The 17,475-nt window shown below is 42.0% G+C and overlaps 1 protein-coding gene across 8 annotated transcripts in view; it reads right to left on the bottom strand.

Annotated features, from left to right (window-relative positions):
* Positions 1-17,475, bottom strand: part of dusp16 (dual specificity phosphatase 16) — a 168,062-nt gene that overhangs the window by 69,112 nt on the left and 81,475 nt on the right. For all 8 annotated transcript variants that reach the window (XM_068050626.1, XM_068050628.1, XM_068050625.1 and 5 more), the window contains one exon: positions 6,132-6,267. In XM_068050626.1, the coding sequence (XP_067906727.1) occupies positions 6,132-6,267 (136 nt within the window). The remainder of the gene's footprint in view (positions 1-6,131; positions 6,268-17,475) is intronic.

Genomic DNA, 17,475 nt, shown 5'->3' with positions numbered 1-17,475 from the left:
CATACTGGCGTAACACCATCTATCCAGCCATAGCCAGAGATTCACCAGCAATGGCTTCCCTTCCCATTCCCACACTGTTACTTCTGGTGCCCCCCAAGGATTTATCCTCGGCCCCCTCCTATTCCTCATCTACATGCTGCTCCTTGGCAATTATCCATAAACACAACTTCCCCATGTACCCTGATGACACCTAACTCTACCTCACCATCACCTCGCTCGTAATTGTCAGACTGCTTGTCCAATATCCAGTACTGGATGAGCAGAAATTTCCTCCAGCTAAATATTGGGAAGACTAAAGCCATTGTCTGCAGTCCTCACCACAAACTCCATCCCTCCCCCGGCACCTGTCTGAGGCTGAACCAGATTGTTCACTGTCTTGGTGTCAGATTTACCCTGAGATGAGCTTCTGACCGCATATCCGTACCATCACAAAGATTGCCTATTTCCACCTCCATAACATCACCCGACTCCACCCCTTCTCAGCTCATCTGCTAGTTAGATCCTCATCCATGCTTTGTCACCTCTAGACTTGACTATTACAATGCACTCCTGGCTGGCCTCCCACATCCTACTCTCCGTAAACTTGAGGTCGTCCAAAACTCTGCTGCCTGTGTCCTCACTCATGGTCCCATTCACCTATCACCCCTGTGCTCCCTGACCTGCACTGGCTTCCAGTTAAGCAGCACCTCGATTTTAAATTCCTTCCATGGTTTCACCCATCCCCAAGTTTGTAATCTTCTCCAGCCCTACAATCAATGTTCTCTCTAAGCTGTGCAGACACCCTCGAGAGTTACCGCAGAGACCGCACAGCAGTCAGCCCCCTTAAGTTAAGCAGGACAAAAATAATTTAATGGGCCGCACACTTAAATTATCTGCGCACTCAAAAAATAAAAAAATAGAGGGTATGTTGCTTACAATCCTTCAAGATATCTGCGCTCCTCCAATTCTGACCTCTCGAGCATCCCAAATTTTAATCACTCCACTACTGACGGCCATGCTTTCAGCTGCCAAGGTCCTAAGCCCTTGCTAAAGCTCTCTGCCTCTCTTTCCTCCTTTAAGACACTCCTTAAACCTATCTCACATCTGCCTTAATATCTTCTGTGGTTCAGTGTCAAATCTTGTTTGATAACACACCTTGGGACATTTTACTATTTTGAAGGCACTATACAAAAGCAAGTTTTTGTTGTTTGTAGTTTACAACAGTTTGTATGCCTCATTCGGTCCACCAAGGTGAGTACTCCATATCTCTTTCCCTTTTGGGGCCGGCATGCAGCAATGCAACAGGATGTGCTTGGTGGAGAGGGAGTGACCACCCAGTCGGCGGCAAAGGGGTAAGGAGACAGCATATCCTGTCAGAGGCATGGCTACATCTCAGTGAGAGGTTCCGGTCTGTCATTTCTGACTCGCACAAGGTTATTCAAAAATAGCCACATGCAGGTGGCATTGGTGTGCCTGTCATGGATCGCTGGAGTGCCAACAGCATGGGTGTTGTGCTCATCTCCATGGGGAAATGAACAGTGTTCTTTCTTGTGCTTGCAGGAGAAGACGGTGTGTGTGTGTGCGCATATGTGGTGGGTTAGTTTAGAAGCTTTCATATTTCAACCTGTGTGTTAATAAACTTTGCATCTTTACTGAAGAAGTCTCATTTCATAATAAATTAATAATTTTGTTGTTTTTTTTTAAAGAAACCTGGTTGGTGGATTTTATTTTGAAATGAAAATAGAGTATATAATTGGCCGTATCGGTAACCGGGTAAAACATTTAAATATATGTGGTGACCTGTGGAGAAATGAAACTAGAGAAAGAAAGTGTACTCCTCCAGCCTCGGTCATAATAACAGTGAATAGTAACTGTTGCAGAACAGAACCCAATATGACACTATTACTCACCTCCAACCACTCAAACTGCATTTAACTCTTACTCTCTTTCTTCCCTTCTAACCAGTTTTTAAATCTCAACTTCTCCCCCTGTTGATTTCCCATGCTCTGAGTATTACAATGCATACACTTTTTTGCTCATATTTAATGCTACACTTTACCCCTTGATTGTTTGTCCAAGCCAACACCTTGTTCCGTTATCTCACAGCCTTTTACTTGGTTATAACTGGTTGATTTGATTTTCCTTCTCTATTCACTTTATTTCTTCTGCATACTATCTCTTTTACCAATTGTTTTGTAATTTAGCTTCCTAAACTTCCCAACACATTCTCTATTCTTCCACTGGTGAAGCAATCCAGAGATTACCACCATTGAAGTCCGACTCCTAAACCTGTTACCAGATCTTCTGAACCGTTTTTGCAAGACTTCATGCCTATCTTTTTCCATATTGTTGATTCCCACATGGACCTACATAGTTCCCCGCCACAATCTTTTCCAGTCTTTACAAAACATCTCTTAGTGTCGAACTGTGAGGTGATAAATCATCTCTGTGACTTTTGGTCTGAACAACTGAATTTCCTATTACTACTTCATTCTTACTGAATTGCTCATTCCCCTTATCTCTGAACCATTTCACATCCTGCAGGAAATATACATAACTATCCCTTCCTGCGCTACCATACTTACTATAATATTTATTAATTTATTTCATATATGAAGTCTAAGAGTTTGTCATTAGACTAACTGGTGTATGGTTACCCAATCTGTCCTACTCTCTACTGCCACAGCACAATTGGCATATTTGAGTATTGAAGCCAAAGCCTCAGTTATTTCATATCTGACTTCTTTCAAAGCCAGAGAGTGCATGTTATCACAGCCAAAATGACATTCACCTAAATTCTGCTACATTTTTCACAAATAATTCATTTTCTACAGCCAGCTCTATCAATTGTTCCACATTCATCTCTAGTGCAGTTATGTTCTCAAATGCACCATAATTTGTAGAAGCCAAAGCAATATCTTTATTTAATATCTCCACCATACCTTCAATTATACTCAATTTTTTTACCTTGAGTAGTCCTAACATCTTTTTATATGTTCATTTTTTATGCGCTTATAAAAGCCCCATTTCTTTTTATATTATCCACTAGCATTTTTGCATATATCCTATTAGCCCTTCTAAGGTAATTATTCAGACTGGCAAAAGATCAGAAGCAGTATTCCACCAGGATCAGCGCTATTGTTTACCATTTACATAAACTATTTGGACTCGGGATTTGGAAGTACAATTTCAAAATTTGTGGATGACACCAAATGGGGGATATAGGTAATACAGAGGACGACAGTGACAAAATACAGGAAGACATTAATAAACTTGCAGAATGGGTATGTAATTGGCAAATGAACTTCAATATAGACAAGTATGAGGTGGCACATTTTGGTAGGAAGAATAAGGCGGCCACATGCTCCTTGGAAAGTAAGTGGCTACATAGGGTAGAGACACAGAAGGAGTTAGGGTTACAGATACACAAATAACTAAAAGTAGTGATGCAAGTTAATAAAGGTATTAAAAAAAAGTAAAGTACTGGGGTTCATTACAACAACAGACCCAGCACTGATTCTGTGGAACACCAATTCACACCTTTTGCCAGGCTTAGTAACTACTTTTAATCCCTACTCTCTACTTTGTTTTATAGCGAGCTTACAATTCATTCTGTTGCCTGACTCCACCTGTTCTGACCTTAGTCATGAGTCTATTATGTGTTATTTTATCAAAGGCCCTTTAAAAATCCAAATATATTACATCAACTACAGTACTCATGTCAACACTGTTTCTTCAAAAAATTCAATAAGGTTGGTCAAGCATGACCTTCCCTTTTGAAATCTGTGCTGACTATTCTTTATTGTATTTTCAGTTTCTGGATGCATTTCTATTACACATTTGCATAAGGCTTCCATTATCTTTCTTACCACCAATGTTAAGCTAGATGATCTGTAGTTCCCTGAAGAAGGGTCACTGACCTGAAACATTAACTTTGCTTCTCTCTCCACAGATGTGGCAGACCTGCTGAGTATTTCCAGCATTTCTTGTTTTATTTCAGATTTCCAGCATCTGCAGTATTTTGCTTTTATTGTATTATTGTAGTTCCCTGGACTTGTTCTATCTCCCTTTTTAAATACAGGAATCACATTAGCTGTCTGACAATCCTTTGACATTATTCCCTTTTGTAATGAATTTTTAATTATGTATAATAGTGGCTCTGCTATCTCCTCCCTAACTTCTTTTAATATTCACGGATGCAATCCATCCAGACCAGCAGCTTTATCCCAAGTTTGATTAGTTTATCAATTATCTTCCCTCTTTCTATCTTAAATGTCTTTATATCTTTTTGATTTATTCTTAACATGGCGGCACAGTGGCGCAGTGGTTAGCACAGCTCCAGCGACCCGGGTTCAATTGTGGGTACTGCCTGTGTGGAGTTTGCAAGTTCTCCCTGTGTCTGCGTGGGTTTCCTCCGGGTGCTCCGGTTTCCTCCCACATGCCAAAAACTTGCATGTTGATAGGTAAATTGGCCATTATAAATTGCCCCTAGTATAGGTAGGTGGTAGGGAAATATAGGGACAGGTGGGGATGTGGTAGGAATAGGGAATTAGTGTAGGATTAATATAAATGGGTGGTTGATGGTCGGCACAAACTCGGTGGGCCGAAGGGCCTGTTTCAGTGCTGTATATCTAAATCTAAATCATGCCCACCATGTTAGTCACCCTGGTAAATACTGAGGTAAAGGAATTAGTTAATATTTCTGCAGTTTCCCCGTCATTACCTGTGAGATTTCATGTATATCCCTTAGTGGCCCTATCTCTATTCTGATTTTTTTTTGTTATTTATGGAGCTGTGGAATACTTCACTATATCTTTTCATTTCTACTTCTTTTTTTACCTGTTTCATATTTGAAGATTTTCCCATTGTCGAATCTGTTTGCTAACATTTGTATGAAGTTAACTTGGGTTAGGTTTACTTTGACCTCATTGAACTTTGCCTTTTTCCAGACCAACACCTTTATCTTTGACTATTATTTTATTTTCTATTCTCAATTGAATCCAGATTGTGGTCACTATTTCCCAATTCTTCTCCTATTCTGTTATCTACCCACTTAATTTCACAGAAACATTCTGATCCAGGAACCAGTCCTGAATACATTCTGAAAAGCATTCCCTAGTTTTTCAATATGGAATACCTTAATTTTGGCCCATCTTGGAATAGTTAAAATCACTCAGTGTTAATGCTGTTTTTCTTACACCTCTGAACTGTCTACAGATCTTGATTGGTGGCCTGTAATGCACATCAGGAATTGCCCTTCCCTTTTCTTAACTCTATCCATATGGATTCTGTCTCAATACAAACTCCCAGGACGCCCTTAAATTGTTTGGCTATGATAGAATCCTTCACTAACACTGTTGCCCCATCTCCTTTCATTTCCTCCCCATTTCTCCTGAAAACATTACAACCAGGAATATTACATCGCAGACCTGTTCAAGCTTAAGTTATATATTAATAGCTATTATATCAAACTCGTCCATAATTAATAATTCTGGTTCTTCAATTTTGTTTTGAATGCTTTGTGCATTTATTATACATACCATGCAATCATTACTTCAATTTTTTGGGATGCACACCTTGTTTTTTTTTTTACTTATCATTTAATTTTAATGACACCCTCTACCCTTTCTACAAGGGTGTTTTTATCTCGGTATTTCATAGCCAGCACATGAAACCCATACCCTAAATGTGCTTCCAATCAAAACTGTTACAATTTTTCAAATAGAATTTGGTGAATGATTGGCCTATATTTCCTGTTTTTTAATGTCTGGATTTAAACTCTGTCTCAGTGAGGATGCTTCAATCTGATTGGTTGAACTTCACTGTTTCTTGCCCTGTTCACAGATGCCACAGATCCCATTTGGGGGCGCCGCATTGAAACAGGTGCTAGATTAGTGGAAATCCCCGCTGATAAGCCTGCAAAAAAATGTGCGGAAAGTTGTACGCGAGGTGAACCATGAGTACCATTCCTTCGCTGCTGACAGCAAAATCCAGGCCAATATAACTTACAGACTTTACACCACCTACTTAATAGGGTATGAAAAGTGAGTTTATAGGAATTTTAAACGGTCAGTGAATGCCTTAAATTGGATGTAGACTGGTGCGACAATTCATTTATCAAGTTTTTTTTGTAGAAAGTCTCAAGTTCCTACCTGTGAGGAGGGACACATTGTTAAAACTCTTCTCCAGTTTGCTCAGAAGAACAGAAAGAAAGCAATCAGAAGCAATTCCACTGACATCTTGCGTACACTGGTCATATACCACCACCTCCTGTTCACCAAATGCAATCTGTAACGGTAATGGGGGAAATGATTAATAGAAAGCAATGCCCACAATAGTCAATGCAAATTGATTCCAATATGCAAGACAAACTTCGAATTTCTTTTCACATGAAATTATGTTACAAAATTTTCAATGTTTCACAAATACATGAATGTTATTGTACTTTTTCAGCCTCTCCTCACACATTATCAAATCCATATATTCTTCAGTGTATAGGTTCCCCAATGACAGATGAAAAATGAAATCTAGGAACCATGATTCTTTACATTAAAGCAGAGAGAGCATGAGTTATCCGCACCACAGCCCTTGAATCAGATAATTTAGGAAGGGACTTAGTATGCTATTTTATAGTTCTCCCCCCTAACTTTTAAATAGAATTAGCAGTTTATCAGATTTGAAATTAAAACTGCTCCCCAAAGAATACATCAAAACTTATTATTTATGAAGTACTCCAAAGGATTTTTCTTTAAAAAAAAATGATAACTCTTAAGATACCCTATTCTTATATACATAAATAGGATTAGGACTTGGTTTTAAGCTCCTATGATTGAGGTTTTTGCTTTATTTACACGTATAGCTTGTAGACTTGTATGTAGTTAGAAATAATAAAATGGTTATGTTGCTCATTTCCAAAATTCTTCAGGGTATGAATGACATTTAGCAAGAATAAAGGTGGTCGACAAAGAAAGGGGTTTAGTCAGCAAGTAATGCTGAATAAAGGAGTCAGTGGTCTCCCAGCTGAGGGGGTAGCCTATATCACAAACAATTAAGACAATGATCAGTTAGGAAACTGAAACAACTTATTTTAAGGGATGGATGTGCATGACTAGAGCTCTATAAAGATCTTAAGCTTTCCTTTACAATTTGTAAAACAGACAAGAACAAAAGGAAAAAAAATCAATGAAGGTTATGTTCACTATTCAGAGCAAAAGCAGTAATATTGTTTATTTCTCTATTTGACTATTTCTTAAGACAGAGTGTGTCAAGACGGTGTCAAACTCAAAAAAGATTATTTATAACCAAGTTGGTGTTAAGTCTAAGAACCTTACAACTCCCATAATGGCACAGTGGTTAAATGAACCCTTCTGAGTGGCACTATATAATACAGATCATTCACTGGATTCATTCACTGGTCTCAGCTGAGTTAGATGATCTCAAGCAGGAGATCCCACAATTGGACTGAGCATGCCTGGATCAGGAAAAAAAGGCAAAACAAAAAAGTAACCAAAAGCTCACTGTACTCAATTACATCTTCTGCTGACATGTGCATGCATAGATAATAGCTGAGCACTGAATCAGTCTTGTCTGTTATGTACTTCACTGTTCCAAGAGCCTGTTGGCATTTGCTATCTTGGTTCACTGAAGAATGTCAATTTAACAGTCTAATAATTTAACATATAAACCACCATGGTCAGAAGGGGAGGAGTAAGAAAACAAGATATTCAGACCCATAATAGGAATAACAGGTACTAATTAGGACCAATTACCATGGAGCTGAAAATCGCAATCTAGATTTAAATATTTTCAGCTATTTATCAGTCAGTGTCTTCTATTTTTTGAGTCATGGTCGCAAAATTGTGGGGTAGCGATCATACTTTCTGGTAAAGTCCTGCTACCCAACCCGACAACATGTGTCGGGTTCGGGTCAGGTCAGGCCGCTCACACACAGTAAGTGCTCTGCCGATAAATATTGAAATAAAAAAAAAACGGGACAAAACGGAGTCTGCACAGTGAGCGAGTGACGTCACTATGACGTCATCACGCACATGCTGCAATATCGTGGAGCTTCCCAGTCGGAAGGTAAGTAAAGGGATGGTCGGGCTGAGTCAGGATCGGGCTCGGGTCGGGTCAGGCGCTGGGCGAAATTGGAGGGACTCAGGCCGGGGTCCGCTGTGGATTGGTCAGGTTCGGGCAAGGTTCTTTTTCCTGACCTGAGCAGGCCTTTACTTTCTGGTGCCATTTTAGATACAAACTGGTGGATAGGTTGCGCACGCACTTCTAGTGTGGATCAGGCAGATGCATTTTGGGTAGGTCGCTAGCATGGGTGCTGGGAGCATGTGCAGGAAGTATGCAGAGTAGGCAGATCGTGATGTCAGACAGTGTGCAACTCTGATTTTATGCCAGCAGGGCCATTTTCAACCTCAATGCTCTAGCTAATGCCCTCTTAATCTCTCACACCTGAACATGGGATCAGCAGGAAAGAGCCCCCACCACCACTATTTAAAGGGATCAACGTCTTTCAGGTTAGTTGATTTCTACTGGCTGTTTTGGAGTTCGAGGTAGTGTTTGGAGAGGGAGTGGTGTGGCACATGGTGAAGGCCTTGGTTCTCACTTCAAGGGTTGTACTCGGACCACTTGCTCCCAGTCATGGGTGCAGTAGTTTCCATTCCCCTTGGCCTGAAGCATGACAGGGAGAATGAGCAAGGGAACACACAGGAGGACAAGCAACTGTGACGGAAACCACACCTTCCAAATGGAAATATATTAATTTTGTCAGATGGAACACTACTCGAATGCTTTTGCTGGACTTTGCACAGAACTTGTTTTAAAAAGACCACAGAGTTGAACAGCTGAAACATGGCTGCACACTTGCATTCTGAGAGACAGTTGAATAGAGACAATGGAAGTGCTCACTGAACCAATTAACAAGATTGGTCTGGGCAATCATAATAATCAACCTTCTTTGTCTGTGCAGCAGCCAGAGCTCCACACCCCACAGAGTGTGACTGGAGAACTTTAGAATCAACAACCTTCGCAGAAGATGCTGTTTCAAACAAAAATCTGGTCACATGATTTACCTGCCGGCCAGACTAGGAACTGTTTGAATTGTGCTTCACAGAAAGGTTTGGAGCACACTGCAATTTGAAGACCAAAGAGAAGGAAGATCCCTCTCTCTCTCTCTCAAACAAAGTCCCAGGGACCCACAGAAGCAGCTTAAGCTTCAAGACAGAGGACTTCTTCAGCCTCCTGGTAACAGAGAAGCAAGTTTGAAAATGTGCACTGGGCCCCAGTGAGAACTGCAAATCCTCAACTCCAACCAAGGACTTTATATCAAAACTGAAAGACAGTAACTGAATTCTATTTATTTCCAACCTTACTTAAACCTCCCCCTTTAATTCTTTCTCCCCCTCTGTATCTATTTGCATGTGTTTATCTCATATGCATGCTAGCGTGGTGGCATTGTGTATTTTGGTAATTTTAACCGAGTTAGAGTGGTAAGGTTAATAAACTTACATCTTTCTTATTTAAACCGGAGAAAACTTGTCTGGTTGGTTCATTTACAATTAAAATTAGAGAGCAGTGAGCAAGGACTCACTGAGGTGAAGCTAAAAATACTGTTTTAAAAAGGTAAACCCTGTTACGGCCAAACCAGGAATGGGGCAACTCAAAGAGGTTAGAGGTAGACAGTGGGGGTGAGGGGGAAGGGCTCTCAGTTGGAGGCCATATCCACCATGGATCTTCAGGGAGCATTTCTCTGACCTCAACCGCAGTGAGGAACAGTGGCTGGGATTTTGTGAGGCCCCCTGAGGCAGGGTCAGAGATAGGGGTGGATGGGGCACACAGTATCACTACGGTTGGCAGGGGCGCCGCAGGATAATTGGCTCCCCATCGACAAGCAATCTTCCCAAGGGCAGGATAGGCCAGAGGCCAACTGAGGCCCTGAAGTGGCCTATTAATGTCCAATTAAGGGCTTCTTCCTGCTGCCGCTAGGACCTTACCAGTGGTGGGGGGCTGGGGGGGATGTCATCTGACACGCGGGGAGAATACCTTGTAAATTGAGGCACCCTCCCTGCAGGTTTGGGGGTCAGGGGTGGCTTCTCTCCTTCATGGGCAATTTGTGGCGTAGAGAGGACTCCCAACCGCCCAGGACCCCACCTCCCCCTGAACTACACAACCACCCCCACCCCCTTCACTAAGGCCTTCTGGACTGGCTCCAGCAATCCCACCTCACCTACCTCTGTTTTGGGGTTTCTCTGCTCAGCCTGGGTCCAAGGCCTCTGTAGGACCGACAGAGGCCTCTGCTCCCAGTGACAATTCTGATACTGCTGAGCTGCTGGCCCTCTGATTGGCCAGCAGCTCTTGGAGGCGGGATCCCCGACAATTTAAAGTCTTTAAAAGAGATAGGGATCACACCCCTTAAAACTTTGCTTCAAAAAGACCGAAGAATCGCTCCAGGGGGACACGAAAAGGCAGAGACTAGGATCTCCCGCCTTTTCGGCCCGGCGCAGGAGCCCCGCCTCCAGTACAAAGTGCAGCCCATCGTGTACAATGTTTTTGCTTCATTAAAGGAGGTGCTCACTGAAATCTGCCCCTGCTGCAGAGCAGGGCGAGGACTACATTGCCAGTGGTTATGAAAGTGATCTTAGGCGTGAATTTTATTGGGTCAACTTCTTTCAGGTTGGAGCAGGCAATATTTCCAGCATCTTGCAGTTTGCAATCCACTGTTGTATAAAGGAGGTCACTGTATGCAAGGACAGCTGAATATATTTCATTTTTTCTTGCCAGAGAGAAACAGGCAAAGCGAACACATGACTTTGTCAGGATAGTAGACATCTCCATGGTGTAGGGTGCCACTGACTGCACACACGTTGCTTTGCAGACGTTGCATGTAAATTCAGAGATGTACCACAACTGAAAGTAGTTCCACTCTATCAATGTCCAACTGGTGTGCGACCATACTCAACGCAGCATGCAGGTCAAAGCCCAGTATACTGACAGCAGTCACAATATCTTTATTCTTTAGCAGTCTGTTTCACCAACAGCATTTGAGCCACCCTGACAAACCACAGGGTAGTTATTGGGCAGCAAGGACTATCTGCTGATCACCTGGCTCATGATTCTGGTGCTCAACCCACGAACACATGTGCAGTTATCATATTACAAGAACCATGTTGTCACACAAAATGTCATCAAGCAAACCATGCAGATGCTTAAGCAAAGCTTCCACTGCTTGGACAGCCCTGCAGGAGTCCTGCATTACTCGTCACAGTCTGCTGTGTCCTGCACAACCTTGCCACCATGAAGGCACTGCCCTTGCCACCAGTCATATGGAAAGCATCTGAGGAGAAAGGAGGAAGGAAGTAACCAACACAGCGCATTTCCGGCTGGCTGTCTATGATCAACTCTACTGACTGTGGTACCAATGAACACAACCCTAATGCCCCATTCAACAACAGTCCCATACCTCAACGTCCCTCTGTTACTGACCATTGTAGCATCCTCTTGGCCGTAATGCTGAAATAAAGCCATCACCAAACAAAAATTCCAAACCAACTTTATACATAGTTCAATATAAATCAATGTAAATGTCAACGAATCACCCTTGTGCATTCCCTTTATGCCTGTTTTCTGACCTGTCCTAGTCCTCCTACTCAGTGCTACCCCTCTGGCTGCAGCATGGCTGGCTGAAGGCTGCTGACTTTCAATGAGAGAGACTGCAGATGCTTTTGCAGGATAATCTTGAGCAGCTCTGGCCCAAGAAGGACTGGCAGCTTTGGACTGCACCACCTCGGCATGGGCAGCAACAGTCTGGACGGACTGGCTGGCTAACAAGCAACAGCAAAGGCACTGGTAGAGTGGCAGTGATGGGAGGATGAACACGGTCATCCTGAGAGAGGACAGGAGATTCATGCTCCATGCAGCCACTGCCACTCCCCTGGGACGACGCCTCAGCAATCCCAGCATTGTGTTGGAGGACAGATTGCTGGACAGCTGTGAAACCCGACACGCCCATTTACACAGTGGTATCTGCAGCCATGAAGGCAGCATTCTGAGCTTGCGTAACAAGCTGCACTCATACGGCAACAAGCCAAGCTTACATGACTTCAGCCTGAGCTTCCACTGCAGGACTCAGACTTTGGGCAGCTTTTGCTTGTGCTGCAATGGAAGCAGATACATTGGTCATTAGACACTGCATCATGGTTGGGTCTACAAATGTGGTAATAGGAGTTGGCCACCACTTCCACACTGAAAAGGATGGGCTCAAAGCCCTGTGCAAAGCAGTTGCTGGACTTCCCCATGCTCTTTGATAGTGACTGCAGGCTTTCAGGCAGACCTGCCAATGCAGCAAGGATTTCTATGTGCATACCCATCAGCCTTTTTCTGTATGCTGCCCCATCAAGTTCTTATCTAAGTGCTCTACAACAGAACCAGTGTACAACCTTGCCCTCTGGGGAGCTGACACCTGCGCTACCCTTTCCTCCAGTCCTGGCAGCAGGTCACTTTTACCCAGTGTCTCACCATGTGCAGATCCTGCCTCTAAGCTGTCCTCTAAAGTACACACAGTGTTGATATCTGAGCTGGTGGATACAAGGTGAGAGATCAAGTGACGGTGTTTCATCATGATCAATCTTTTCTTCCTCTTCCACCTCCTGCACTATTACCTGACCACCTTGCAGTTCTTGGGTATTTAAAAGGAAAAAGGCACAAGGGTATAGTTGCAGTGAGGGAAATGGGGAAAGCAAGAGGTGCATGCTTCGACCAACTGCAGCTTGTAAATCACAAAAGATTGCAGATTGAGGGAGAAGTAGGATGTGAGGAGGAGGATTAGGTATGAGTATACCATCACCTTCAATGGTTATAGCCCCAAAACTGAGCACAGCCTCAGTCGTGGCCACTCTAATGATAGTGAGCACCATGTCCTCCATCAGGGTGAGGACTTGCAGCCCTACCTGTCTCACACTGGTTAGGTCCTGCTGCCTGCGATTGTGTGCCACCTTGTCCTACAAGAGCGGGAACTGTTTGGGTGATGTGCCTGTCATGATTGAATAACTGGGCAATGTATGCAAGCTGTGAGATGTGGGTGTAAGGATTGCAGCACTGTTAAGTGTGTGAGGGTGAGGGTGTAGTATGAGGCATGTTTGATGGAGATTGTTAGTCAGTGAGTAATAGGGGGTTGGTGAGTGGAGCAGTTTGAGAGAATAGTGGTGCAGTTGGGGGGGGGGGGGGGGGGATATGGCATTTGGAGATGCATTCACTGACCCTGGCCACTTGTGTGAGGGCACTGGTTTTCTTGCAGCACTACATCCAGGTCCTTGGGACTATACTGCCAGCATTGACCGCGATGGCTATCTGCTTCCACTGCCTTCACACTGTCTGAAGGGCCTCCTGATCCTCTGTAGATAGAGGTCATCTTTCCTCCTGAACACCTCCTGCATCAAGGCATCCAGTGCTGCCTTGGAGAACTTTGGAGCATGCGGTCTGCTGTGTTGTGCCAGCTTTGTGTCTTTCCCGGGTCAAACTCACTTTTAGAATGACTTCCAGCACTTGCTCCAGTCAAAATGCACCTCCCCTTTAACAAATGCAGGATAGCTTGAACTCATGCTAGCTTCTCGATGTTTAACATCCTGCTCGGGCGTGCATCAACTCAACAGCATGCTTAACACTGGCTGCACGCTACTATCAAGTAAATGAGCAGGCAGCATGAAATTTGTGCATTGTGATCCCCGTACCCGTTTTCAGTGGTTATCCAATTTTACTCCTTTAAATCTATTAAACACTAATTGCAGTAAGTCCTAATCAAACCAGTTTCATCACTTCCTGTGCACTTACAAGATTCCAGGCACTTACACTTGACAGGATTAAAATTTAAGCTGACATTTAAAAATACGGAGCTACAAATTTTAACATTTCTTTTAAGACTATCTGCTAAATTAACAGCAATGGAAGGTTTGTGGCAAAGAATACTGAAAGCCTCAATATTAAAAAGGAAAGTATAACCAACCAGACCGCATTCTTCAGTAGTTGTGACAGAAGGGATGCTGTTGGACTGTTTTGCAGTTCTCTGATGTGATTTATTATGGTATATGGTATAACATACATAACTCATTAAAAAGGTTATGGCTGTGTGCAAGTCCTGTGTTAACCTGTTCTATTATAAATTCCTGTGTCCACATTTATAATAGAAACTACCCATGTAAACACTAATTACACTCTTCCGACTGTAGTGGTGCAGTAGCATCTCTCAGCTCCTCAAACAGTACTGCAGACAAACACACACACAACCTCTACGCCTGATAATTTCAGTCATTTCTGCACCAAAAATTGAATTATTCAAATTATATTAAGCAATATAACACATCAAATGGGGAATTTAGTACTTAATCACAGATACGGTATATTAAGCAACGAAGACTGCACCATATATGAAAAACTAAGAAATGTGATACAGCATCCATCATTTAATTCTACAGTAAGCCTAACTTGACTTAAATTTTAAAAAGCTTACAATATCATACGAAAGATAAATCTATTTACGAACAGAGGGAGGGTTATATTACTGGCGATTACAATGTTCCAGAAGTATCAAGTGTGTTCTGCTTTTTTCAAATCTTATTTCTGTAATGCTCCCTGCATTTAAAAACAACTTGGCAATTTTTTTGAGGACAAATCAATTGCAGCTGTGCAGTTTGTTGCGATAGTTCTTTGCAAAATAGTGCTTTGGGACCTTCTAGGTTGTTTAGCTGTAAGTATGTATTTGGCTCAACAACAGCAGTGTTCTATAAAATATTTTAGCGCATCAGAATAAAAAGCTCAAAAAAGCTTTTTTTTTTATAAAAACAGGTACGTAAACCAAGTGTTGACCAGGTTTCATCCGCTAGTGCGCTGCTCTATGTATTGTTATGCCAATGTGCTTTGTTGAATGATCATTTTCTTAAATCCACTGACTGGAGATCTGAATTTGTATAATTTTTTAAAAGACATTTTTAAAAGACAGTTAAAACAAGATGACTGATGTCAGCTTAAGATGATCACCTAGTTTGCTACAATTTATCCTACATTCCAAAAGACTGAAGAGAGAGACAAAATGTCTGCTAATTTCCCAGCAAGAACCAAGACCCAGGAATTTTAAAGGAATTACCTGTTCTTTCAGAAAGCAGAAAAATACTGCCAAGTTTGAATCACTGAGTGACTGTCATATGACAAGCCCCTCCCCATTTGTGGTTTCTAAGCTGGTGTTTCTCTCTGCAACAGAGGAGAAGCAACTGGACTCTGACATGTGCAGACCCTAAGTGGGGTCCCTCTCTCTCTCTCCATTCCAGCTTGAAAGCTTTCAAATCCTGCTTGTTGACTGACCATCTTTGCATACTCCCGCTACAATCTGAAACCCTGTTGGAGGAAATCATCCACAACGCTATATCCAAGAGACTCAACGAACCAGTCATCTATCCCTTCAAACTAAAAGCCTCAGAACCACCGAATTCAGCTAGAAGCCAGCCAAATTACCAAACTCCACAGACTGTATACCTATTTTTATGGACTCTAACTCAACCAATCTACCTTTCCCCACTCTAAACTATTTGTGTGTGTGTGAACCTCCAGTGTGTGTGCGTGAGAGTGAAAGTTGGCGTATTGTTTATTACTTTTATTAGTTCAGTTTAGGTACAATAAAATTAACCTCTTTCTTTGTTAACTCAAGAAACCCTGTCCGATTACTTACTTGCTATGATCATAACAAGAAAAAAACACCTACTGAATTGGTCAGTACATTCACTTTAAGAAAGAATTAAACCTGTGGTGGTCTAACAAGGAGAGGGAAAAGAGGGAAGCCCTACAATCCCTCCTCATGAGCGCAACAGTATGTATCTATTAAAATTACAACACACTGTTTTGATTATTAATGCACCTAAAATCTTAAAATACAAGCCCAAGAACATCCAGTTGATTGGGCCAATGTTGATGTCACACAATTGTGAATTCAAGCTCATTTCACATTTATGAAAACCATGTCAACGATGCACCATTTCAAGTAGAGGATGCCATCACAAAGACCTAATTACTACGATACAGCTGCTGAAAGTAAATCATGTCATACCAGCTCATTAACTATCATTTTAATACCCTTTCTATAGGCCATGGCATCTCTACTGTGCTCTTGCATCCACTGTATAACTTCTTTTTAAAACTATGCATCATAAAAGAGAAAAAAGTAGGAATGAAATAAGGCAATAACTTAAGTTTTGGAGCTTTGCTGGCACACAATCTGTGTGAGCTTCGGCCTTCAGTTTCAGAATTGTCAGAAGCATTTGTCTAAATTACTACCTTGCATCTCACTACTAGTCTCATCACATATTTCCCTCCCGGGATGTAAAATTTTAATAATATTGAATTCTAAAAAGAGTAACTTCACAAGATAAGGTCAAATGAACGCCCTTCAATCCATATGGTTTCATCTTTCCAGACGATTAACCCTACTGCCCGCTTATTACAGCATCTAGTTGTTTCTTAAATGAGTTCAATGTTCTGAGCAATCAAAGTGATACATCACTGATAAGTCTTTTTCCATTTCCACAACAAATAATTTGGATTGCTAACTTCTGCTAAATTATAGGTTGCTTTGTGCTACAGACCTACGTCCACCAGGAGCTAAATTAAGAACCTTACATCTGGCAAAGCGAGTGTGACTGAGCGATCGTATGGAAGAAATTTGAAAAGAAGTTAGGAAGATAGAATGTTAACTCACTATAATGCTCAATCTGCTAACTCGATTCAATGAGAAGCAATTACTATTTAAATTTATGCTTCATATGTTTGTGGATACTGGCTAGAAATGTGTAGATGCTTTGGAGTCCAATGCATAATTGGAATCCTGCAGTTCAGTAAATTGAATTACCATTTCCTTTCAGACTTCCTTTTCATAAAAAAGAGCTCAAAATGTTGGCCAAAACAGTAATTGAGAACCTACAATTTTTCTATTTCAATATGAAATAGGAACAGAAGGAATGGAGTCGGCTATTTAGCCGCTCGAGCCTGATCTGTACAAAGCTCCATCCATCCACCTGCTTTGGCTTCATAGATTTTTATTAGACAAGGGTATAATAGGCTATCAATCTTTGGTTTAAAATTATTAATTGAGCTGGCATCTACTGCTTATTGATAGAGCGTATTCTACACTTCTATCACCGCGTGCATGAAGAAATGTTTCCTAACTTCTCCCTTGAACGGACTGGCTCTGATTTTAGGGTTATGTCACCTTGTCCTAAACCGCACCACCACCACCCCACCCCCCCCCCCCCCCCCCCCAGCAGAAATAGTCTCTCTATCTACCCTATCAATTACTTTCAAAATCCTATACACCTCAATTAAGTCACCCCTTAACCGCCTATATTCCAGGGAACACAAACCTAGTTTATGTAATTTCTCCTTATAATCTAACCCTTGGAGTCCTGGTAACATTCTGGCGTGAGATCTCAGTCTTGGGCAAGAAAGCTTGCC

This window comes from Heterodontus francisci, chromosome 18 (assembly GCF_036365525.1).
Source record: "Heterodontus francisci isolate sHetFra1 chromosome 18, sHetFra1.hap1, whole genome shotgun sequence".
Taxonomy (NCBI): Eukaryota; Metazoa; Chordata; class Chondrichthyes; order Heterodontiformes; family Heterodontidae; genus Heterodontus; species Heterodontus francisci.
This window is presented reverse-complemented; position numbering and strand designations above follow the sequence as displayed.